A 17742-nucleotide genomic window follows, 5' to 3' on the forward strand; every position below is an offset into this window, starting at 1 on the left:
GTAACAGATTTAAATAGAAAACAAGAACTGCAGCTTATGATTACTTTCAGGATCAATTTAACAAGCACACCAGCTGATAAAATGGCAGAAAAAAGTAAAAAAAAATAAAGCATTTAACAAAATAGAAAGGCTGTGGTGATACCTGCAAATAGTTTGTTTTGTTGGAAAAAAAGACAAGAAAAATCTGCAAATTCTGACTTTTGAGAAGCCGAATGCAGAGATTTAATGGCAATTACATTGGGAAAAAAAATGAATTTACTGTTTCATTTGGACTTTTTCTGTGATTTGCGGATTAAAAAAATGTAACTTACACTAAGTGAGCTTTTTAGTGCCTCTATAAATGACAAATCACACAATTCTCACATTAAGCACATAAAGTTCTGAACAGAAAAGTATGATTTGTGTTTTTATAGACTTTAGCAAACAGCTAAATTAATTAGCTCAGAAACAATTAAGACATTTGGTCGATTAAATGTTAGAAAACTGTAAAAAAAAAAAAAAAAAAAAAAGAAGCTGTGAAAATTCTGTGAAATCTGCATGCTTTGTGCTTTTATAGACTTCAGCAGCAGCTCCAAATGTTTTTGTGACAGAATGAGAGAAAAAATAAGAGGTGCAGCTCATAATTAGGTTGAGGATCAATGCAATAAGCAGAGAAAATTAAAGACTTTAACATGACACCTGCAAACGGTTTGTTCTGTCTGAACAAAGACATAAAACAAAAAAAATCTGCAAATTTTTACTTTTGAGAAGCTGGATACAGAGAAATAATGGAAATCATACTAAAAAAGCTGAATTTACTGTTTGATTTTGACTTAAAAATAAGATTTACACTCAGTAAGTTGCAGATTTTCTTGCAGGCTGACATAATAATTCAGTGAAATGTTTCACTGAGCAACTTTTAGGGAGTTGTTACTGCCTTTACCAATGACAAACCTCACATTTCTGAGCTTTAAAGCTTACATTTCTGTCAAAATGCATGTGCTGTGCTGTGTTACATTAAACTGCCAAACACTGAGGTGACAGCAGCCGTACGACAATAACAGCAAAACACACACTCTGCAGCACAACGGTCCCGATCACAGTTACAGCATCATATACTGAAGTATCTGATGATTATTTCTTTTAATGTTGCAGCTGATGGAGCTAATTCTAACTTTGTACTGTACTGTTATTGAACTCGGTCGCTCCAAAACAATCAAAATTCAATTGTCTATTCACTATAATACAGATTTAGTCACATAAATGAGCAGAACATGTAAATCCTACATGAGAATGCGTCCTTTCCTTGTCGGTTTTGGTGATAGTTTTTAACAGATTTCATAAACAGTGAGGTTTCCTTAATTGCTGATACAACTGATTATTTAAAATTAATCAAAATTAACAGTTTTGAGAATCGGTTAATCATTTCTATGAACTCTCAGGATGAAAACATCAAACTTCCAGGTTCAGGACAGTGAAATTTACGTGATTTTTACTCGCTGAAGCTCTGAGGACCAAAGATTTTGTGAATAAAATCGTTAAAATTAACAATAATCAATAAATAAAATTAGAAGACAAAAAGAAAGAAAGCCAGAACAAAAGAAAAAAAGAAGGAAAGACAGAATTAAAGAAAATAAAGTGGCAATAAACAATAAAATTGTGGTGATTTTATGATTTTTCTGTCTTAATTTGGATTTTGAAGTTGCTCTATAAATAAAGATTAATACTAATATTTATCTTTTACTGCTTTAAATCCATGTACTGTATTCATATTTTATGTAAAATCTAAACGGTAAAGGGCTCATATTCTAAATAAATAACGATACTGTGGGATTTGTAACTCTCCTGTTTCCTGAGAACATTCCTCCTATTGATGGTTTGAGGCGGATTTGAAACATTCACACGTTTGAACTCTTCAGGCTGAACTGCAGTAAAGAATTCTGTCCTGCAGCAGTTTTCACTTTCCAGACAGCTTCCTCTCAAAGTGTCTAAACGTCAGTCAGGATTAGCGGCTTCTGGTTCACTTTTCACTTCTGTCACGGCAGCTGATGTCAACAGAAATAAACCTGTCAGCTGCTTGACAGCCTCAGACTGAACATATTCAGCGGGAATCCACCACGTTTCCACAGCGAGCATCTCAGAAATAATCAAGCTATGAATCACATTATGGAATTAGAAGCAATAATTATGTTGCTGTAAATGCAATAAAATGTCCGTCAGGAATTCATCAGAAACATGTTAAAGAATTTGAAATGTTGGCTTGAAGTCAACTAGAAATTCACTTTATTCTGCAACGTTGCATCTTTTAAACTTTAAACACACATTAAAAGTGCAATTTTTTTCTCAGCTGTGATCAATAATCAGTACGTGAACGTTTTATAATGTTTATTGCAGCCTGTGTACTCTTAACAATAGGAAGATTATTCTTGGAGTTATTTTATAGATAGAAAATATACGACTACATGCTGTTATTGCAAAGTGTTTTAATTGGCTCAGAATGAGGTTTTAGGGGGCGACAGTAACATTAATCCATGTGTCCATGATTTTGTTAAATAAATGTGAAATATCTGTGCAATAACTTTTATCAATGAGCAATATCTGAGAAAAAAAAACTCATAACATGTGCAATGCCATGTTAAAAAAAGAACAAATGCATCTCCTGACATTTATAATTTCTGTACGCATATTAGGGCTGGACCCGAGTGTCTGAACACCCAAATAGATTTGGTCGTTGTGGTGGTATCCAAATATTTTTTTGAAGATCCTAATATTCAGCTAGCTATAGACTGTATTCTGATTATTTTTGTGGAAGATGTCGGTCTGAGGAATGTTCTTAGGATAAATGACGGTACATATGAGCCCCAACCTGCATCACTGGAAGGTTTTTATGTGAGATATAAACTGGGACACAGCGGTCATGAGTTTCAGTCCAACCCACAGCCATTTGCTCTTCTCCCCACGTTTCCTGTCACCCTCCACCGTCCTATACATTAAAGGTAAAAAAAAAAAAAAAAAAAAAAAAGAAGTCCAAACATGCAAGTCACAGACAAAGAGTCTTCTGCAGTCAGTCCAGGTTGTGGACTTTTTCACCTTTTTCCACCGCTTTTCTAACATCCATAGCCCTTTGCTCAACTGTAAACTTGCTCTATAAATGACCTGCACGTGTTGTGGTTTACCTCCATGCCCAGCCGGATGTCCTCCAGCACTCCGTCCACCACATGGATGCCCACGTCCTCCTGGTAGGCCACCAGGCCGGCCAGCAGGTTGGCCACGCAGTGGATGCTGTTGTACTTGACGTTCCAGATGTTGACCATGCAGCAGATCAGGTAGCTCTTCACCTCGGGGTCCTGCCACGGCAGCTTCCTCATCTGCCGGAGCACCTTCTCCGTGGTGACCTTGGACAGGTCTTTGTAGAGCAGCTTACGGATGTACTCCTGCAGCGGAGGCCTCTTCTTCTTCACCGTCTTCTCCATGGGTGGAGGGTTGCAGTAGTAGTAGGCGTTCTCCACCATCGTCACATAGCGGGCGTCCAGATGTTGGGCCTGCTTTTTACGCATCATTTGCTCCTGGAGAGCAAACAGGATTCAACAAAATTATCATTTATCTTCCTTCCCAGAGCAAACATCTGGGTATGTCCTGACTCAGCTGCTCTCAGAAAGCAGGTTAAAAAAAATCAGCTAAAGTTTGACGTATCAGGCTTTCTATGTGTCAGTGGGCTCAACAAAACCTCACACTCCAATCAGAGATACAGGGTGGTTATCAGTTTTCTCTGTTCAACAGGTTTTCTACATCAGATCTGTGTGATCTCCAGTAAAAAACTGAAGACACCATGTGACTGTTTCTATACACAAAATGGACCCATGCGACTATAGAGGACAAACTTTCTCTTGCGCTGCAAAAACTCAAAATCTTACAGATCTATTTGTCTTATTTTTAGTTAAAATGTCTCATCTCACTTGATTTAAGATAAATTCACTTAACAAGTGACATTTCAGTAAGATGGAGGGACTTGTTTTAAGACAATGCATCTTAAATATCTTGTTAAGTCAAACAATCTTCAAATTATCTTGTTTTGAGTTGTATTTTACAAGAAAACTCAAAGTAAGTTAAACCTTCATGTTGTCCCGTGGATCAGATTAACCCGTTTAAAAATGTGGGAAAAAAATATTTTCACAGTGAAAACTTCTGATGTCCACATTTTCAACATTTTTGGGAAAACTCTGAACATTTTTTGGTGGGAAAAAAATGCTAAAAATGTTTCTTAACATTCACAAAAAAAAAAAAAATCAACCAAAATCCAGAAGGTTTTGCAAATTTTCAGAAATTTAGGGATTTTTTTTGGAGGATTAGAGATGCTACAAAACTGATTTGTCCTGGGAAACAACGATTTCTCTGCCATACATACTAGTGATCAGCCTTATGCAAGAATGCATGATTAAAAGACATAAACAGAAAGAATTAGAGATAATTTCAAAGGTAGCGATGCATCCTCACATATAAAAATCATTCGATCACACAATCACTCAACCATCCTGACAACTGTCCTCATCATGTTCAAGTAGCTACCCTGTCAACTTCTCTGTTCCAAATCCTTTAATTGTGTTTTAAGCAGCTGCCCTGCGGTGAGGATGACGTTTACTGACCAGCAGCACGCTGGTTCTCAGGTGAGAGTCGGGCGATCTGAACAGGAAGCGGCCGCAGGTTTCCAGCAGCGTACATGCCATCTCGATGTGGTGGTGGGTGAAGTCAGACAGCAGCATCTGGACGGCCACAAAACACAATAAACACACTTTTAACGCTTTGACTTAAGGCAAAACTGCTTAAAACTACATTTTCAGATGTAAAATGATGGAAATTCATAACATAATTGACATATTTAGGGTTTATACCGAATCTAAGGCAAAACCTGAGCAGGGAAAAAGTCCTTTTTATCGTAAATAAAAGAAGGAAAAGCTTAAAGGAATTAAAATAATGCACCTACAGTTATATATTTAAACTGTTAAAAGGTTTACTGTGTCAGACTTACAGGGATTTATTGACAGAAATTGAGTATAATATTCAAAATTACAATTCAATTTGTATATAATCTCCTGAAAGTAAGAGTCTGGTTCTGCTCCCTGAATTCATTCTTAAATCTATAAAAGGATTCCATCATGTTGCACCAAACACTGACTTTAAAGAGGGGTTTTCACATTTTTAGCTCTCCTAGCCTAGCTTAGCTAGACTGTATTCCCGTTATAAGGGATATACGGGAATACGGTCTAGCTCTCCTCCATTGACACATTTTGACAGGTTTTCAAGCTCCGAGCAGATCAGACCGAACCAATCAGAGCACCAGAGGCGGGAGTTAACGATGCGACCGCAACAGAGCGAGGTTTCTCTCGTGCGCTTTCCTCTGTTTTGCACGGGCTGAATTTGTCCTTAAAACCTCAACAAGAAGCAGCTCTTAAAGCTTTTCTTTTTAAAAAGGATGTATTTTTAATTCCGGCAGGCTGTACGATAGAATGCGCAATGCTGCCCTCCACTGTTGAAAGGGAGAGCTTAGATTTTCCTCAGGACCCCTGTACGGCGAAGGAAGCTGTTAAAACTACAAAACATCATGGCGGAAAGGCAATTGTTAGGTCGCTTAGTGATTGCGTCACACATGTGTTACGCTGATTGGCTCTCTCCAATTCAAGCTGTGATCGGTAGTCCCGCCTCTGGGCTAGATTTGGTTCAATGGAGCAGTTCCAGACTGACTTTATGTGTATTTGTAATACACAATATAAAGGCTGTCGGGTCCCCAGGCAAAGCTTCTCCTACTTTGTTTGGAAGAAGCGAAAGGATATTAATCTGGTTGTAATCTGCAACTTCACCACTAGATGTCACCAAATCCTTCACACTGGACCTTTAACATAACATCTTTCACAATAAAACCACAAATCTGCTCATAAAAAGCCAAATTATCCAGCTGCACAATTTATGACTAACAAATATGACCCAAGTTTTGCCAAATAAATTCAATTTCCTCATTATATTTGAAGAAGAAAGTGCTAAATGTTACATTTTAATGCAGAATACAGGAGTGAGAGTAAACACAGGTGAAAAAATGATCAGTGGTGCACATGAAATCCATCTTTTAAATAAAAAATATATATCAGAAAGGAGGATTTTCTCTCTAAACAGTCACACTGAACCTGAATAATAATTACTATATGGTCTTCAACTGCAGATTTATCAATAAATCACTTTTTATATTAATAGAAATCTTCCAATAAATAGCCATGCTATAAAAACAGGCAATAAGGAGGCGTTGTGATAAACAAACTAATATATTTCATGAAGAAATGCAATTAAATCATACATGAAATGTTAAAAGACAAATAAAATGGACAAAAATGAATAAAAAGAGTCAAATAATTACTATAAATAAATAAATAATCGATTAAAAGTTGAATTTGCTATTAAAAACGTTGCCTGCCTTATTAGTGGAGGTGTTATTTGCATTTTTCCCTTCCATTAACGCAAATACAAATTTTATTGATGCAAAATCTCCTCCTTTAAAGCTGCAATAATCAGATATTGGTCAAAGATGAGGCAGCAAAAGGACGATGCTGTTTGTAGTAAAGATGCAAACACGACATTGTAAAGTGTCAGGTTTGAATTTGATGGAGGATTCAGTTACAGATTCGTTTTTTCTGTCAAATCTTTCAGCAAATCAACCAACAACAAACCCTCAGATGGTGCTTCTTCACCCACCTTCAGACAGTGGAGCGTGTCGGTCTTGGAGAACATCTTGAACTTGGCCAGCTCCCCGATGAACCGGACCGTTTTGTTCTTCGTCTCGATGTTGATCTGGTCCTTCTTCCGAATCTGAAAGTCCAAAATTGTCAACAAAATTCACCTTCAGAACGTAAAACAACTCAAGAAAACCAACACAAAAAGGGACACGAGCACAGCTGATTTTAACATGTCCCACTGATTAACCGGATTAACCGTCTGAGCTTCCGGTTTAGAGTTTATTTAATAGATCTAAACTGGTTTTACTGAGAAAAAACAAAGAAGACTGACATGAAACCTGAAGTCTCCCTTCAGCATGGAGCAGAGGTCCTCAGCAACATCAGACATGCAGGGATGAAGAGTGGCCACCAGACGGGAGTAGAAAGGCAGAAGATCCAACCTGAAGAGGAGAAGGAGTCAATGCTTCACTTATATTAAAAGCTATGAGGACAGACTTTGTTGTGTTTGAAGGAAAATGCCAAATAATGTTTTACATTGTGTAGAACCAGAAGAAAAGACCAACATTGACCAGATCCTATCAGAAGGTTAAATGTTCTGATGACAGCAAGAAAATGGATGAAATGAGGATTGTAGGAGTGTCCTGGATACACAAAAATAACTCATTTTGGTTGTTTTGTGTCTCATTTTGATTGTTTTCTTTCTTTTCCAGTCATTTGCATTTAATTTAAGTCATTTGGCATCTTATTTTGGTCATTTAGTGTCTCTTAGAGGTCGACTGGTGTCTCATTTTGCCAGTTTTTTGTCTTTTCAGGTCATCTGTATTTTCATCTCAAATTTTGATCGTTTTTCATCCTTTCTGGTCATTCATCTTCAATTTTAATCACCTTTTTGTGGTCGTTTCAGCTCACTTGCATTTAATCTAAGTCCTTTTGCATCTTACTTTGGTCATTTAGTGTCTCTTAGAGGTCGATTTGTGCCTCATTTTGTCTGTTTTTTGTCTTTTCGGGTCATCTGTATTTACTTCTAGTTGGTTTGTGTCTCTTTGAGGTTGTTTCGTGTTGAATTTTGATAGTTTTCATCCTTCCTGGTCATTCACATTCAATTTTAGTCATCTCTAGCATTTAATTTTGGCCAGTTTCACTCTTCTGAGGTGACTTTCTGTTTGTGCTTCTTGTTTTTTTGGGGGGTCTTTTCAGGTCATTTGCATTAAATTTAAGTCATTTGGCATCTTATTTTGGTCATTTAGTGTCTCTTAGTGGTTGACTGTGTCTCATTTTGCCAGTTTTTGGTCTTGTCATGTCTTCCTCGTTGAATTCTAGTTAGTTAATGTCTCTTTGTGGTTGTTTTGTGTCAAATTTTGATCGTTTTTTGTCTTTTGTCTATAATTTTTGGATAGTTTTTCATCTTTTCAGGTCACTGATTTTCAGTTTTAATCATCTTTAGCACTTTATTTTGGTCATTTTGTGTCTCAGTCGAAGACTCTCAGAATTTCTGGCAGATGAATGCTGGCCACAGCTGAGTCAGTCATGGTTTCTCAGTTACAGTGAGGAACACAGAATTTTTAGTTTTTAGAACAACTTGGGCAGATTTTCATGTGGCCTTTAAAAGATATGGATTCATTTGTTAAATGACACCATTTTCAGCTCAGATTGGGGAATTTGCAACAAAAATCTGACATTTCTCACAGTTTTTACAGTTTCTTGGCACAATTTTGGAAACCGTTTCCAGAAAACAAGTCTTTCAAACCTGCTGGAAGGTTCGGGGTTCAGAGGATTAATATTCCTCGGTAAACTGACAGCCTTACCTCTGTCTGGGGACGGTGAACAGAGCTCTGACCAGCTTCCTCCTGTTAGATTTGGTGTTCATGTTCATGCAGAAGTCCATGGCAGCCTGAAGGAGGCACAGGAAATGGAAATCTTTCAAATTCTTTTTCATTTCCTATTAAATGTAGGAGCAGAGATCTGGAGGAAACAGGCTGATAACACTCTGCAGAGCATCGCTAACCCTCAGTCCTGTTTGTTTCTCCTCACCTTGTCTATTAGGTCTCTGTTGACACAGTTGGGAAGCTGCTGGATGAAGGCGTCTACGATCAGCTTCAGGTGTGAACCAGTGTTGGCCTCCTCGTCTTCTTGTTCTGCACATTAAACAACAAAAATATTATAAAAATCCACCTAAAATAATTTCAAAAAACATTACTGAACAACAAAGAGGTTCTGAAACACTTTTTTATTCTCTAGAAATCAGTTTTTATTATCATTTTGGATGTATCACTAAAGTAAGCACTTGTGTAGCAGGACATAAATTATCCCGTAATATAATAACACTATACCAGGGGTGTCAAACATGCGGCCCACGGGCCAAAACCAGCCCTTCAGAGGGTCCAATCCGGCCCAAACAACAACTTAGCAAAGTGTAAAACTTACAGAGACGACATTAACTGCAGATTGTAAATTTGCAAAATTATACATTTAAAATAATTTCTAGACCACGACAAGTTTTTTTGATCATCCAGTAAAATATTAGATTGTTCATTGTTCTTTTGTCATTTTATGTTTCATTTTGGTAATATTTTGTCGTTTTTTTTTTTTGTCTGACTTGTCGTTTGTCTCGTTTTTTGGTCTTATTTTTGTCACTTTGTGTTTTGTTTAATTCGTTGTTTTGTGTATTGTTTTTGTCATTTTGTGTTTCTTTTCTGTCTTGCTTGCATTGTTTGTCAATTTTTTGGTCATTTTTGTCTCGCTTTTTTCATTTGTCCATTTTTTTGCGGCTTTGTACCTTTTTTGTCTATTTTTTTTGCCTTTTTTGTTCTATTTTGTGCCGTGTATCTCATTTGTTGTCTCATTTTTGCAATTTTCCATCTTGCTTTTGTTATTTTTTGTGTTTTTTTTGTCATTTTCATCATAAAGGAAAACAGTATATCATTCAGTTCCAGATACCTGGGACTGAATATTTTGTTCCGTTGTAGATAAACTCATCTGTACGTTGTAATTTCAGGATGTTTATGATGTTTTGTAAAAAGATAATTCCATCTTTTTTTCCCCATTAAACCAAAGTAAAACGTTGGAGCTGTGGTTATTTATGCTCTAACTTTTACTGGTCTGTCCCACTGGAGATCAAATGAGGCTGAATGTGGCCCCTGAAATAAAATGAGTTTGACACCCCTGATCTATACTCTCTATTATAGACTAATACGGTCATTATGGTGATGTTTTATTACTGTTCAGGATGAATTTATTACAGTTAACACATAATAAATTGTGCATTGGGTTTATTATTCAAACAACAGTGATTCTACCTTCACATTTAAGTTCAGCAGCATATTTTCCTCTGCTTACCTTGTTCGTCCAGCAGTTTTTTAGCCAGTTCTTCATTTTCCACCTCGTCTCCTCCCTCCAGTTCCAGAGGTTCGTCTGCGATGTCCAGAGCTTCCAGTTCCAGCTCCAGTTCCTCGGTGGTGCTGGCCGAGTCCTTCGCCTCTCTGCCGTCTGAAGCCGACAGCAGCAGAGTCAGAAAACATCTCGGCATGAATTTATTGTTTCATCTGTGGGCAGACTAACAAAACGCACCTTTGGCGTCGTCCTTGTCTTTGCCCTGGCCGCTTTTCTCGTTGTCCTTGAAGAGGATGGCCGGGACGAAGGCCTTCAGGTCCACCAGGTTCTCGTAGAAGTTGCGAGCGTCTTCGTCCTCCCAGATTCCTCCCTCCAGGTCGTACTCTCCGGGTTTACCGGGGGTGAAGATGTCGATGCCAGGACCGTGTTCTGGGAAAACAAACAAAAAAACATTGTCATTCTACATCTTATTTTGGTGATTTTGCTCATTCTGTGTCTTTTGCTGGATCATCTGTTCCTCAATTTGCCTGTTTTTTTGTTTTTTTTTGTCGTTTTGGGTCATTTGTATTTTATTCTAGTTGAATTGTGTCCCTTTGTGGTTGTTTTGTGTTGATTTCTGACAGTTTTTTTTATCCTTTCTGGTCACTCATCTTTAACTTTAATCATCTTTAGTATCTTATTTTGTGGTGACTTTCTGTTTCTTTTTGATTGTTTTTTGGGGTCTTTCAGGTGATTTGCATTTAAGTCATCTGGCATCATACTATGGTCAAGAGATTCTTGAAGATCAATTTGTGCCTCATTTTTTTGTCATTTTACGTCTTTTTGATTTAATTCTAGTTAGTTTATGTGTCTTTGTGGTCGTTTTGTGCTGAATTTTGATAGTTTTTTGTCTTTTCAGGTCTTTTGCGTTTAATTTTTTGATAGTTTTTAATCCTTTCTGGTCATTCATCTTTCACTTCAATCATCTCTAGTTTGGTCAGTTTCAGTCTATTGTGGTAACTTTCTGTTCCTATTTGACCGTTTTCTAGGTCTTTTCAGGTCATTTGTATTCAGTTTGAATCATTCTTGTGTCTCTTGGTGGTTGATTTGTGCCACATTTTGCCATTTTTTAAATTTTTGTTGTTTGATTCTATTTAATTCTAGTTGGTTTGTGTATCTTTGTAGTTGTCGCATTGAATTTTGATTTTGTTTTTTCAATTTTCTGGTCAATCATGAAAATTCTCTCATCCTTAGTACCGTATTTTGTTCAGTTTCATTCTTTTGTGGTGACCTTCTCAGTTCTTTTGATAGTTTTTTAAGTTCCATGTTCTATCATCTTTCCCTGATGTTTTAGGGGTTTTTTGCCTTTCAATTTGTATTGAAGGACCAAAATTCTGACATTCCCCCGCAATTTTGAGGTCAAAAGTCATAGTTTTAGTATCTTCTATATTCTTAACTTATTGACGCTAATATTCTGCATCATCAGATCTGGACGGTCACTCACCCTCCTGTACAGTCTTGTCCTGAGGCAGCTCCGGCATGTTCTCGTCCAGCAGGTCAGCCAGCGACTGAGTGTTGGCGAGCAGCTTCTGGTACGAGGTGGCAAACTCTTCATACTGCTTGTGTCGGTCCTCGCTCAGCTCCCCTTTGGAATGTAGGATTCGCCTGGAGAGGAGAAAACGTTCAGACGTCTTCAGAGCGAACGACAAAAAATGACCCAACAGCACAGTTCATCATTTCAAAGCTGATATTCTTCATTTTTCCAATTACTGGCATTGTTATTTTTACTAAATGATTGTTATAAAGTAAATTAAATGCTCGACTTTGTCTATCTCTTCCACTAGTATGACATAGTTGTGTTTTTTGTCTTTTTTAAAAATTGATATTCTTATATTACTTTGTATATATATTTATCCCCATTTCTTTATTACGTCATCGTTGCACTGCCTGCTCTACGTGTCTTTTGATTGCCCCCTGGGAACAAATAAAGTTTTGTGAATCTGAATCTTTATCTGTAGTCCCACCAACAGTTCTATCTGATTGGTTACACATCACAACTGACAGCCAATCAATGCTAAAAGAGACTGTTTACACAGAGAGACAAATGAGTACATTATCAGAATATAGCAGCTCAGGTGAATTAGCAGATGTTGTTGAAGTTTTTACACTGTAAATGCCTGAAGGATTCACTTGTTAACGTCAGTGCAGCTGAATCCTGCTGACGGTGCTAAGCTAAAGCTTTTGCTAAGAGGTTTGCTGTGCCTTTTCGCCTGCAGCTAACGTTATCTGAAGTGCTATAACATCTCTCTAAAGTAAAATTAACTTTAACACTCTGCTAGAGAGACGCGATTTTAAATTAGAACAGAGAATAAACCTGCAAAACTGAAGAAGAAGCACGGCAAACACCACAAATCAGGACATTATCTATTTTTACAGTGGCTTAGGCTACGCTAACAACTACCAGCTAAGTTACAAGTGTCTAGAAAACAACAGCAAATGATGCTTAAAGATACAAGCTTTAGTTTGGAATAAAAGTGATAGAACAGAAAAGAGACACTACGGAGCTGCAGGAAATAAACTATAAATCAACTGATCAGGAAACAGAGGCTTCATGTTTCTGTTCAACATATCCAGTTACAATAATCATTATTAATGTAGTAATACAGTCATGAATGACAAGTTTCCAGATATCACATGCTGTTATTACATAACGTTTAATGTATATCTGCTCCAAGTATTGGTCGTTATTGATTACCAATAATGAGTAGACTCTGGGAAAACAACACGGGTAACTGACCTGTTCTGTCTCTCAATGTTCTGCAGCTCCCTGTGGTCCTTCTTCAGGTGTTTGGTGAGGGATGTGAAATATTCCCTCAGGAGGTTCTGGAAGGGCTGCTGCTTCTCGGTGCTGATTATTTCACTCGGAGGAAAGCCGAGGCCGAACTTCTCAGCTGCCAGTTTTACCTTTCGGGGCACCAGGCCGGCGATGTCGTCTCCACAGTGTTTGCAAAAGCTGATCACCACGGATACGTGGGTGTGGGTCTCGCGGTCGGTGCCGATGATGTTCTTCAGCTGCTCGTAGATGAGCGAGAGGCCTTCTTTGTCGGTGAAGAGGCCGACGATGGTGAGCTCGGCGATGAAGCGGAGGTCTGTTCTCAGCTTGCTCACATTGGGCGCTTTGTCTTCTTTCCGGGCCTCGAAGTGCTTCTTCCAGGCCTGCAGCAGCAGCGGAGCGAACTCGGTGTAGCGCTGGTGGAAGAGCGAGCACAGGTGGACTGCACAGCCCACGTCAGAGATCTTCAGCTTGGCCTCCACCACGGAGCTCACAGCCTCTCCGATGTACTTGCTGAGGTTGAGCGAGGCGAAGTCGTTGGACAGCGAGTCTCGTTGCTGCTCGGTCAGCGTTCGCAGCTTCTTGACGAAGGCGGTGTTCTTTTTAAGGCTGGAGTCCAGGCGGCTGAAGAAGGCCTCCTCAGGTCGACCTTCATGGGCGTTCTGGTTCTTACTGCGGAGCTCCTTCCTGCACTGGTGGCGCTCCCAGGCCTCCTGGTGCAGCTGATGGCCCTCCTCCTTCTCCCTGTTCAGGAAAATACATAAAAGAAGGAAAAACAGTGACAGTCAGATAATATAAGCTTTGGGTTTAGCTTTCTTGATGGCCAAGTTATGTACACAAGCGTTTAACAGTTTGAGATCATTTAGAAATGTCTTTATTTTTGAAAGAAAAGCATTTTTTCAATGAAGATAACATTAATTAGAAATCCAGTCTAGACATTGTTAATGTGATAAATGACTATTGTAGCTGGAAACGGCTGATTTTTAATGGAATATCTCCATAGGGGTACAGAGGAACATTTCCAGCAACCATCACTCCTGTGTTCTAATGCTACATTGTGTTAGATAATGGTGTTGAAATGCTCACTGATGATTAGAAAACCCTTGTGCAGTTATGTTAGCACATGAATAAAAGTGTGAGTTTTTATGGAAAACATGAAATTGTGTGGATGACCCCGAACATTTGAACAGTAGTGTATGTTTTAAATGTAAATTCAACACTTACTTTGATCCTTTTAACCATAAACAGTTTCTGTTTTCTATTTATTTTGCTCCTGCTGCCGTTCTAGGGAAACATAACAACCACTGATAGAAGTAGAGAGAATTCAGGAATTTCTTTGGTACCATATGGCATAGTTATAATGCCTTAAAGCATAAATGAGAAGAAACTAAAGTTGAATTTTGGTGATGTGACTACTGGTCACAGGTGAATCAATCAAGGCTTCTAGTTTGCAGAAAGGACTTGAGATTTTCTTTAAATTTTGTAAAAAATTTGGTGCAAATGTTATTTTTTTTGGAGCATTTCTTTTTAAATAGGGCTGATAGGATGAAATGATTTTGAAGAAATGCCCAAATTGATAACACAGTTTTGGTTAATTTTCTGGATGGACGGACATATTAAAAATAAGCTGGGTAGGGTTCCATTTAAAAACATTGATTCTTTGTATTTTTTTTTTTTTTACAGTTTTTGACAAACTGCGAAAACAAACAAACAAAAAAACTTGCCTTCCAAACCCACTGATAGGTTTTGGGGTTCAGAGGGTAAAGGGAATTTCCTGATGTCAGCATGCTTACAAAATACAGAACAAAATGCTGTGTATGAAAGAAAGAAAATAAAAAAATCACTTTCAAACTGTATCTTTCCTAAAGCTCACACTAGAATCTTGCTTTGCTCAGAGCATATAATCAACTTTGAACTTTGATCTTCAGGCTTTATTGTTCACACAGGTCACATGTGTGTTAGCCAGGAATGTCACAAGGGTGTATACAAAGTACGTTGGGATTATTAAAAAAATGTGCACAAAGCTTTGTGAAGAATAAAAGACATTACATTTTTTGCACTTATGTCCACAAGAGAACAATGGAACATTCTGAGGAACACCAAATACAATAAAGTGTTTTTAATATTGACTGGGACAAGGAAGTTGTTATGCAAAGTAATATTAATGAATGTAGACACTCATTGTTATTCTTAGTCTTTTTGTGCTACACTTGCATACTTCAGCCTACATTTATTTTGATATTTTAACACCTTGAAACATTAGCAGTTAGTTTACCATGTAAAGAGACAACGATCTGGACTTCTTGGACAAGAAAAAACTAAAGACAACTCACAAATGTGATTATTAGCAGGAAGAATTTGGAGATTTAAGCACCTACACTCACTTTAATCTAAAGATATTTATCAGGCTGAATCTCACAGATGTCCTTCATATCTGAGTTTTGACTCTGCACTGCATTAATCTGATGTTATTGGTATTAAAATAAGGTTTTATAAAGATACGATAGCAGCAGATTTCTCATCACTTACTTGAGGAGAGCTGCCTCCTCCTCACGTTGTCTTTTGGCCTCCTCCTCCTGAACCTTCCTCTCCTGTTCCTCCTGCTGCCTCTTCTCCTCCTCCTCCTTCTTCTTCTGCTCTTCCTCCGCCTTCTGTTTCTCCTCCTCTTTCTTCCTCCGCTCCTTCTCCTCCTTCTTCTTCTTTTCCTCCTCGAGTCGCTTCCTCTTCTCCTCCTTGCCGCCATCTTTCTTGCCGCTCATCTTGGCCTCGTCTTTTGCTTTGTCTCGAGCCGACGCTGGTCGTCTCTCAGGCTCTCGGTCCTTCTCTTTCTCCTTGTTGCTGAAGGCGAAAACGTCTTTTTCATCCATGTTTACTGAGCGCTTGCGTTCAGCAGGCATGCTGAGGGCGGACAACAAGAAAAGGTTGTTTAGCAAAAATTATTGTCATTCTGAAGATAATTTTAAATCTCTTTTGACCGTTTTGAGAAGTTTTTACTTTTTCAAAACAAATGTGGAAACTGAACATTTCTCCGTCACTCTCTTGGCTGGATTTTTATAGTCCAGCAGCATTAACAGAACGAGTTTTATTATCGACACGTGGGAACTATTTTTTGAATTTATAGATCGAATGATTATGTGACATAAGATGGATCACATAAATATTCCATGATGAAATAAACTGTTAGTTGCAGCCCTAACCTACTGATTCATTTACAGATTAATTTTAGGATATATAAAAATACACACAAAAAAGTAAAAAATGCAAGTGATCAATGGTCCTGTTTTGTCTGACCAACAGTCCAAAGCTTATTAAAAATAAATGTATTACGATGCGAGATGCTACAAAGCAGAAATTTGTCATCTTCCTCAATGTTTGCACATATCGAAAAATGACAACTAATCAGGTGTTAAATGTGACACTTTTGTGGACCGATAAAGATTTGTTGCTCCGTTTTCTTAATTTCTCTTTTTTCATCAAGCACTTTGAAATCTCTACTTTATAAAGTGCTAAATTAATAAAGTCTGACTTTGTTTTTTGGTCAAAAATTCGTTGCTGATCACAACTACATTTGACAGCTTCATTATTTTCTCTAAAACGTAAATCAACACAACGGCTGTTTGTTTTACACAACTGGTGACACATGTAAGAGGATCAGTAATAGCTGAAACGGCACCTTATAGGCATGAACGTCTAAAAATGTGCGATTATTGGAATTATATATATTATACACACAAATTATATGTAAACAAGGCTTTCAGAGGCGGGCAGAGAGTTAAAATTAACATTTGTCTCGGTGAAGTAGTGACATTAAGTTGCTTAAATGTTTTAAGACAACATTTACAGCAAAATCAGCTAATTTTGAATCTCCAATCATTAATTCTGCCGCGAAGATGAGGCTGACACACACCCACGCAGCAGAAGCTCCGTTGCAGACGCTGCTAGTTAGCCACCTAGCTCAACTGTCATGCTAGCACGGAGACATTAACTCTCTATTTTTCAAACGACGTAGCTCACAAACTACCTCAAAATCAGCCTGAGAGAAAAACAGTTTATTATAACACGCATAAACAGGGCTGTAAGGTTTCTAACGTGTAAATAAATCCGTAATAAAAACAGAACTAGCATTAGCATAGCTAGCGCAGTTAGCTAGGCCACTGAATGAACGCACGATGTAAACAAACGTTTTGACAGCGAGAAACTGACAGTTAGTGAACATTAAATCCACATAGTGTCATTTTACAGTTGTACACAACACAAAACAATGCTTAGGAAAGTTGATTCCGTGTAATTATTGCTGAAAAATTAAAGGGTTTACCTGCTAACTGTAGCAAAACAAACATCGGTCGTTAGCGTTGGTTTCCGTGTGAACCGCTGCAGGACCCCGTCTAGTTGGTTACGCAAATTATGCCTGAGTAAAAATATAATTATTAGGCGACATTAAAATATATTTCCGTACATATAGGGGCATTTTTGTGTAGTTATCTAAGCACATGGGTGTGTTTTGTGGGAAACACTGCTCCTGCCATGTTTTCTACTTTGTCTGAGAACAAGAAAAAGACAAAACTAATTTTACACAACACGAAAAAATGATTACAAAACTTTTCTGTGGCTTTAAATTTACTGATAGACATGTCATACTCTTTTCTACAACTACAAATTTCCCTGCTCAGTTGTTTTGAATAATTAATTCCTAAATATTTGCAAATAAATTCAAAATTATTCAAATTATTTGTAAACAGAGCATTTAAAGCAGCAGAATAAAACAAGACATTCATTAAAACTTTCAGTGGGCAAATGAACATTTAACAAACATCTATTTTTTTAATACACTGATCAAACAGTTGAAACTGAAGCAGGAGAACGAGCAGATTCTTTATGAGGTTGTTTTACGGCAGCTGTCAG

At 37.7% G+C, this 17742-nt stretch overlaps 1 protein-coding gene across 2 annotated transcripts in view; it reads right to left on the minus strand.

Annotated features, from left to right (window-relative positions):
• The window catches only part of upf2 (UPF2 regulator of nonsense mediated mRNA decay), a 39765-nt gene extending 22503 nt beyond the window's left edge, over nucleotides 1-17262 (minus strand). For both annotated transcript variants that reach the window (XM_051954359.1, XM_051954318.1), the window contains exons 1-12: nucleotides 17156-17262; nucleotides 15370-15738; nucleotides 12805-13584; nucleotides 11512-11672; nucleotides 10266-10457; nucleotides 10035-10184; nucleotides 8730-8833; nucleotides 8504-8589; nucleotides 7030-7138; nucleotides 6718-6831; nucleotides 4623-4739; nucleotides 3156-3545 (exon numbers count right to left, since the gene is read on the minus strand). In XM_051954359.1, coding sequence (XP_051810319.1) covers nucleotides 3156-3545; nucleotides 4623-4739; nucleotides 6718-6831; nucleotides 7030-7138; nucleotides 8504-8589; nucleotides 8730-8833; nucleotides 10035-10184; nucleotides 10266-10457; nucleotides 11512-11672; nucleotides 12805-13584; nucleotides 15370-15737 — 2571 coding nt within the window. In that variant the 5' untranslated portion in view covers nucleotide 15738; nucleotides 17156-17262. The remainder of the gene's footprint in view (nucleotides 1-3155; nucleotides 3546-4622; nucleotides 4740-6717; nucleotides 6832-7029; nucleotides 7139-8503; nucleotides 8590-8729; nucleotides 8834-10034; nucleotides 10185-10265; nucleotides 10458-11511; nucleotides 11673-12804; nucleotides 13585-15369; nucleotides 15739-17155) is intronic.
• Between the last annotated feature and the right edge of the window lie 480 nt (nucleotides 17263-17742).

This window comes from Acanthochromis polyacanthus, chromosome 1, assembly GCF_021347895.1.
Source record: "Acanthochromis polyacanthus isolate Apoly-LR-REF ecotype Palm Island chromosome 1, KAUST_Apoly_ChrSc, whole genome shotgun sequence".
NCBI lineage: Eukaryota > Metazoa > Chordata > Actinopteri > Pomacentridae > Acanthochromis > Acanthochromis polyacanthus.